The sequence below is a fragment of the Poecilia formosa genome, unplaced genomic scaffold (genome assembly GCF_000485575.1).
Source record: "Poecilia formosa unplaced genomic scaffold, Poecilia_formosa-5.1.2 Scaffold269, whole genome shotgun sequence".
Lineage (NCBI taxonomy): Eukaryota > Metazoa > Chordata > Actinopteri > Cyprinodontiformes > Poeciliidae > Poecilia > Poecilia formosa.
In genome coordinates, this window is record NW_006800208.1 from 800999 (window position 1) to 809140 (window position 8142).

General features: G+C 39.8%; 1 protein-coding gene and 1 long non-coding RNA gene across 6 annotated transcripts in view; both read right to left on the reverse strand.

Annotated features, from left to right (window-relative positions):
- Positions 1–1223: 1223 nt before the first annotated feature.
- clip1b (CAP-GLY domain containing linker protein 1b) overlaps positions 1224–8142 on the reverse strand; it is a 32304-nt gene continuing 25385 nt past the window's right edge. For 4 of the 5 annotated variants that reach the window (XM_007570850.2, XM_007570852.2, XM_007570848.2 and 1 more), the window contains 7 exons: positions 5681–5726; positions 5438–5481; positions 3980–4076; positions 3739–3904; positions 3599–3651; positions 3380–3492; positions 1224–3120 (listed from right to left, as the gene is read on the reverse strand). In XM_007570850.2, coding sequence (XP_007570912.1) covers positions 2886–3120; positions 3380–3492; positions 3599–3651; positions 3739–3904; positions 3980–4076; positions 5438–5481; positions 5681–5726 — 754 coding nt within the window. In that variant the 3' untranslated portion in view covers positions 1224–2885. Of the gene's footprint in view, positions 3121–3374; positions 3493–3598; positions 3652–3738; positions 3905–3979; positions 4077–5437; positions 5482–5680; positions 5727–8142 lie in introns of those variants that run through there. The other variant, XM_016681097.1, reaches the window with a different exon arrangement.
- LOC107838516 (uncharacterized) lies at positions 4232–5428 on the reverse strand. The gene is made up of 2 exons (XR_001664598.1): positions 4635–5428; positions 4232–4558 (listed from the first exon to the last, which is right to left on the reverse strand). It is a non-coding gene; the product is annotated as an uncharacterized LOC107838516 (long non-coding RNA).

Below are 8142 nucleotides of genomic sequence, written 5' to 3' on the forward strand. Positions count from 1 at the left end.
ACGGCCGTTAAAACGTTTTCCTGTAACGGTGAGCCGTTTCTCTACCATTGTGGTGCGTTCACACCAAACGCGTTTTGAGCATCAGGCGTGTCTGGTTCACATTCAAAGTCTACGTGAAGGTGTCATTTGAACAGCTTGGAGAGTTTGACACGTCGAGCGAGCCCTATACGTCCGTCGAGCGAGCCCTATACGTCCGTCGCTCCACAGAGACTTTGAATGTAAACCAGACACACCTGACGCTCAAAACGCGTTTGATGTGAACGCACCAAAAGTGCACGTGTCAAACTTGAAGCATCAGATGTGTTTTTGACACGCATAATGCATTGGGTTTGAATGCATCATTAGCGCATTTAGCAGCGAGCACATGAATATGATTGACGGCGCTAAGACACTCCTCCTGGCTCTGATTGGTTGTTTTTGACCGGAAGCTGTGCATTTTTACAGATCGCTATAATAGCTTAGAAAGAAGTTGAAGGAGATCACAGATTATCTGTCTCATCCCATACAGTCAGGACATAGTGACAGTTTGACCAAACATGTAAAAAACTGATTTTAAATATAAATTTGCATACTGTAGCTTCAAGGACAAGGTCGAAATAAGGAAATGTACTAATCACAATAGGAAGAACAGAATGTCTTGAATTTTCTTCCAGTTCTGAAAGTGAATAAGCGTTACAACCAAAATGTCAACTCTTAGGCTTTGGAGAGCAGTATTCCCAAAAGCAAAAACAAAAAAAGTTACAACTGCAGACCACAAGGCCTGCTTAAACACCAAATCTTTAAAGTGGAGAGTGCAATACCAGGCTGGACGCCACGTCAGTCTCCTGTACTACAGTAGTCCTACTCCAGGCGTTAAACTTCATCAGTGCTAGCTTATTTCCCTGTAAGATCGGTCGCTGGCTTTTAAAACATCAGGAGACAAATAACAAAATGTAACTTCATCAAACCTCCCGTCGCTTTCACCAGCAACGAACAGAAGGTGAAAACGCAGATATGTTCATCCCTGACCTAGAAGCTGAGGAAACGCGTGTCGGACTAAAGGGTTGAAATCTTAACCTTAAAGCAAGCTCCGACACAAAGCTCCCCTTAAAGCTCTCGCAAAAATGTAAAGCATTAAAAAAAAATTTATGACCGGAACAGCTGTCAACCCCACGATACAATGAAGGAAAATAGCCAAACACAAGCTTCATATTTTCAATTTGGATCCCTTTCCCGATTTTTTATTTTTTGTCACATCATCTTTTAGTTTGTTTTCCCACCCAAATGCGTTCTGCATCTACTTTCTACAGGCCAAGAGTAGAACGTCACCCGTCGCTTCCATCAGGTACCATCGGTGCCGATGTTGGTCAAACTATGAGGGTTTGAAAAATTATTATGTTTTCAGAAACACGGTGTAACATTGCGAAAAAAATATGCAACCGTTAATAAAAAATATATAATTTAAATCGTAATAAGAAGTAGCTTCAAAAATAAAAACGGTTAAATAATAACTCTGTGCTCAGAGGATACATAGAGGATCACTGATATTTTGATCAAAAAATGTGCTATGAAGGTACATTTAGTGGATAAAGTTGTAATATTTCCAGAATAAGAAAATGTTTCAAGATAAGCATCATTACAAAGCACGATTTGTAAAATGATGCTTGCAAATTAACTCATATTCCTCACATGTTCTAACGTTAAAACCACAAATCTTATGTTTTATTGGGATTTTATGAGATGGAGCAAAAAAAAAAGACCCAGAACGAAAACCGACATTTCTTATTAACAAGTAGAAATCTATATTGTTATTCAAATCTCTTCACTTTAATGCCCCAGAATAAAATTTGGTGCAGCAAACTGTCTTTAGATGTAAAAAGGCCAATTTTTACAAATAGTTTCGTATTCAGTCTCGATTGCTCCGATGCCCCAAAATAAAATCCAGTCCAAGAGATTCTGATACGAAAATAGAGCCCAGCTGTGTGTTATTGAGCCTCAGCGTAAATAAAGCTCCTCAGTCCCCGAGGTTTGCTAGAGAACATTAAAGTTTGTGGTAATAACGTAACAAAATGCGGAAAAGACGTAAGAATATTCTTCCAAATTGACAACAGCTTATGAATTTATGAATCTGGTTTCCTCTTTTCCATAAGTGTTTCCTTTCCCTTTTTGTTCCAATTATTGTCTTCCTGTATGCAAAATTAGATATTCCTATTTAAGATTTTCACACTGAATTATTGCTGCTCTCTTGAAACAAAATATCCACATTTCAACTTTATAATATCGTTGTTACATTTGTTAGATTTTTTTTTAATAAGTTTTTCCTCACGTGTTTTAAGGACTGTTTTATACGCTCTTATGTATCGTGTTTATTACAGATGAGAAAAAATAGGTTTGATTCCGCCTCGTTTAAACCGGACCAGGATGTTAACTAATAAAACTGAGCATAAATCATTTATTTTATGCGTCATGCGGCAGTGCTGCTGATTAGTTAACAAAAACAGTGCAGATCTTTGTTTCCCTTCAGTTTTAACTGTGCTTCATTAAGTTGCATCACTTTGTTGCCGAAAACAAAAGCCTAGAAACGACACGTGAAAATCACTTTCACTTAGTAAAAAAAAACCCAAAAACATCAAAACATGTAAAAAAAAAAAAAGAGTGCGGAAAGCAAATTTCATTTGATAAAAACATCAATATTGCACCGACGAAGCGAATTTTGACGGGCGTTCTGCACCGCAATCAGAACCCTGTCTCTCAGAGGAACAAAAGGGTTAGGAGAGTCGATCGCAGCTCGACGCATCAACAACACGGTATAAAAATACATTATGGAAATAATCTGAGGGATTTATTGGAGCAGGAGTGTAAGAAATGCATCAGGCGACGGAGTGGGAGGGCGGCGGCGGAGCGCCTCAGAAGGTCTGGTCGTCGTTACACGACTCGGTGGTGTGGCCGAACACCTCGCAGATGTCGCAGTAGGGCCGCTCTTCGGACGGGTTGCCGTGGTAGGTGGTGTGAGGTATGGAGTCGGGGCTCTGCGCCTGCGTGGGACAGTCCTCTGTGTCGTGGAGGTCAAAGCAGTCGCAGATGTCGCAGAAAAGACGAGGAGCCGACTTCTTTTTACGCTTTGGTACCGCTTCCTCAAACCTGTTGGAGAGAACAACGAGAGAACCGACTCACCGTTTGATACATTTATCACTGAAGATGCTGTACGGAGTGATGCTTGCTTCATATTGTTTTTTTTGGTTTTTTTTTTAGTTAGCGGTGACTTCATAGAGGATGATGGACTGGTTTAAACGTTTACCTCCATCATTTATAAAAGCCTGGATAACAGTGAAACGGTAAGCTGGTTTTCCTTGTTGCATCTCTGCATTAGGAGAACATTTAGACTTTGTGTTTTCTTTACCCGTCTGTGCCGTCGTTTCCGTTGAACTCTGACAAGACCAGCTTCTTCAACTTGATCTTCAGCTCCTCGTTCTTCCTCTGCAGGTCCACGATCACGCTGTTCAGGAAGTTGATCTGACCGAAACAAACATATAGATAATTATTTAAATCACTCATAATAACATGGCACAAGATGAAACGAATCTCTTTGGGTCTATTGAAGTGTCTGCATCGGCCTCACCTGTCCCTCAGCGAACTCTTTCTCTTCTCTCAGCTGCTGCAGGACAGGATTGCCTGCGGGAGCGTCCGGACAAAAAAAAGAATGGATTTTTGATCTGCTCTCAAACTACAATCCAAAACCTATTAGAAATATTTGCCCACCTGATGGGGGAGCCTCTGTGCCCTCGGAGTCTGAGGTTTGGCTTCCCATCAGCCTTTGCTCTAGAGCGCAAACTCGACTCTGCAGCTGAGCTTTGTCCTTCTCCAGCGTCTCCACAGCCGACTGCAGCGTCTTGGCCATAGCGTTCTCTCTGCGCAGCATGACAATCTGCCAAAGACGGAAAAGACTTTTCCACACCTGCCACTGAGAAACGACTGAGAGGTGGGATTCTGATGAGAGTACCTCGTTCCTCAGAGTTTCCAGTTCTCTGTCTTTGTCTGAGATTAAAGCTCCCGTGGATTTCTGAAGATCCGCATCTCCATTCTTCTCTTGAGTATGTCTCAAGAGAAGAAGCAAAGCAAAATCACTAGTCCATTCCTGATCCAATATGTTGTCCATTAAAAGGTGTAAGAAGTGAAACGTTTCTGGTCAATAATTAGCTGCTGTAACTTTGTCTCACCATCAGATCACCACATTTTCATCTTTTTTTTGTTGTTGTTTGAATAAGTTCAAGTTTGGTGACAGGAAAGTTGGACTGTGACATTATGAGACTTGCAAGAATCCAAATTAAACTGCAAAGTGTGAAGCATAGAACATTATTAACCCAAAATATGCTGATTTAATAATGCTGATTTTTTTCCAAAAGAAACTCTCAACCTAAATTTATGAACATTAAATAATACCAAAAGAAATGAATTGCATGTACAGGTTTCTGTCCTCAGCTTAATGTTTAGTTTGGAGAGTCGGCTTCAAATCTGATTTTATGTCAAAATGAAGCATCATTTATTTATTTTTAACTAACTGCTTAACTCTTTTGCTTTCCTTTCTTTAGGCGAAAATATGAATTTGAACATGAAGTATAATCAGCTTACTGCTGCGTTGCATTTGTAAAGTAAACTACAAAAAACAAAGATTACGTCTGAATTCCAGCAGACATGAGGCAAGCTGCCTCCAGCTAGCTCTCCACAAACATCTCTGCTCCAGTCATCCAAACAAGTCGAAGTGAAAGCAGGAAAGTCGTCTCACTGAATCACATCCACCTTTTTCAAGTCTTCTTGAACACACTCTCTGCCTCGCCGTCTGTTATTTCTGCTCCGACTGTAGCTTCGTCGTTTCCCTCTGGCTGATACAAACGCTTGTCTTCACCCGCTTCACTCAGATCTTAAACTACGTACTCACTTCCTGTCGTCACCCATTCTAAAATATTCACTTTAAGTATGAGGTTCTGCATAGAAGCTTCAGAAACAGTTTAAATATTTGGATTACGGAGCAGAAGTTTCTCTTTCTGGCTGATGCAGAACCAATGTTCACAGCTGCTTTGTTTTTCAGTTTTTGTTGTGGCTTAAACAGAAACCAAAATCCAGCCCATGAAAAGAGAACGAAAAAAAAATCACATTTAAAACTGAAAATTTTACTCTTTAATAATAAAGATCTTATTCGAATTCACAATTCCTCAAACCTTAAGATGATAATATTATACGCAAACCCACAGTAGATGTTCCCTCAGCAAAGACAAAAAGCTTCAAAATGTGCAGAACATGTAAAAGAAAACTGCATAAACAGATTAAATCAACTATTTGCTGTGCATCACAACATTAAGACAGACAGACAGACAAAAGTGTTGTTAAAGTCAGCTCTACCGATGCTCAACTAGTGAATAAATCAATAAGCAAACACGAACAACATATATTTGTTGCTCACCTGGTCTTCATGCCTGGCTGTTGACCGTTGTGGTCCACATTGCGCTGCAAGTCAAACACACAAACATAGATGTATTTAAATAGATGCTAAATCCGCCTCGGCTTGAGCAGTTTATTTGCAGCAGGAGCTCAGGCCAAAGCCCATTCATCAAATCTCCATTTCAGGATAAACAAACCCCCTCGGATCCATAACAGGATAGAGGGAGCCGCTTACGTAAGGTGGAGTTTAGGAAAAGTTCGGTACCTCGTCCAGACGCTGAGACTTCTGGGAGGCCAGCTTCAGCTCCTTGCTGAGGGGGAACAGACAGGAAACAGAAAGGAGGCGTTCAGGCACCGCGTCAGAGAAACAGGACAACCAGGTTTATGTGGCATCTGTGTCAGTGTTACTGGGAGACAGATGCTCACATGTGTTCAAATATTTAACACACACGCACGCAGTGCATAAGCAAATAAATACGTTCACAGGTTCTGTTACGTGAACAGTTAGCTGACCCATTACATTTTCTGTTCACAATAAACGCTCATCAATCGATGTTGAATGATTTTTTTATTGATCTGTTAGGAAAAAAATATTTACCTGAACTCACCAAAAATAACTTTGTCTTGCAACAGATAATAAAAATTTGTTTTCCATCTATCAAAAAAGTCAGGGCACTCTGTGGTTTTTATTTAGTTTTTGGTTGTTGTGTTTTATTTTGGATATCTAAAATATTTTCCAGTTCCAGTGTGAAGTGTCCTTTACAAAATTAAAATGCTGTGGTCTGTCAGCGGGTGAGCTGGCACTGCTATGACTTTATCACTTGAATGTTCCGATAAATGACACCAATATTATCATTTATCGCAATAATTACTGGGACAATTTAGAGTCTAGTAAAATTTGTTATCATGAAAGGCCTAAGTGAATTTTTCCTTACAATTTTTTCCTTTAATACCTCCTACTAACCTTTCCACTGATTTTTATTTATTTATTTATTTTTATACAATTCTGCTCAGACATTTCTTTAGGTCTCACATGGTGTTCGCTCTCACTTCAACAGTCAGGAGCACCAAACCACATGAGGTTTCAGCAGGAAAAACCTCCTTCAAACTACTGAATTATGATGTGGACCTCATTAATCTGCCTTTGTGTTATTTTAGCCATTTTAAGTGGGAGTAAAGTAAGATTTCTACTTTGCATTTCACAGACAAATTTAAAATGTTTCTGGACTGTTTTGAACACTTGAATCTTCCAGTATTGTTGGAATTATTATTAAATATTCATAAATCTAAATGTGTTAACTGTGCAGACATTCATCAGAGGCACCATGTGGAGAGTCTGGATTGTTAACTACTAGGGTACCGTAAGGACAGTGGTAGTTTTCATGGTGGCAACGTAACGCAAACATTAACATAGGAGAATGACAGAGATGCAATTTCATAGAACTGATTAGAACAAATGATTGTAATTATTTTTTAATTATGATTTTAAAAGCAGAATTACCCTCAACAAGAAGGCAATGCTGTACATGCATTTGTAAAAACTAAACACTGCATAACAAAAGAAACGAGAAAAAAAAAATCCAATCAGAAAATGTAAAGCACTCGCTATATTCACATGGTGTAATCTGCTTTAGACTGAGACGCAGCATGAAGGGGCTGTTTTGTCTGCGAGCGTAAATACCCAGATATTTTTAGATACCGGAACCAAACGATTTCCTGCGCAAATTGAGATTTGTTCCCAAGTGGGTCGCTCTATGGATTTGTGTCAGAGGCAGATCACTGGAGCTACGTGAGACTAATAACATGTTCTGAGTGCCATCTGGGTGAAGTATCTGGCTGCATGATGTTTAATCACATCCATCATGGCTCTCCACAATCCCAGCGCTGCACCACAGCAGGCAGCAGGCACAACTTGGAAGGGAGATGTGCGACGTGCTAAATATGCTGTTCCAGGCTCTGTACTGTGCTACCCGCCCTGCATACCAACTGGGACGGATGAACAAAATTCAACCTAGTTTCTGTTGCACATCAATAATTGTGATGTCTTAAAGCCTGTATTTATCCTTTTGAGGCTGTGTGAATGGCAGACAGATTCTTATGGAACAGCATTTAAAGCAAAGACAACCATCAAAATGAGGCTGTTGTGATCAATAACCAAACACATGAAAACTCAGCTGCCTCTCCTTGTTCCTGAAAGCACCAATCAGTTCGAGATCAGATCATTTTAAGCTTTGTCCGATGAAGTTCCCTTTCAAAAAGCCTTTTCGTGTCAATTCTTGAACACATCAACAGACATTCTGTCACAGCCAGACACTTGCCTACAAAAAGACACCGAACAAGTTATAAATACTTTTTTTTATCTACACTTTTATTGTTATCTCTACAAACAGTGTGAGATTTTGTTAGGCCTACATCACCTGTCCTCTTGATGTTCATTATTGTGCCTCTATTGATAAAAACAGCCAAAACATCCAGTAAAACCAAAATGTGGATGTTACCTGCTGTCTTTCATTGTGTAGACATTTATACTTTTTAACTACAGCAGAACTAGTCACACACAAACACAAAGCCCACATGTGAGCTGCGGTGCACACCGCCGTTTTTTCAGAAAGATGAAAGCCTCATTGTTTCAACACCAACAAACAAATGCATAGTAATACACTCTCTCTCTCTCTCTCTCTCACTCACACACACACACACACACACACACACACACACACACACACA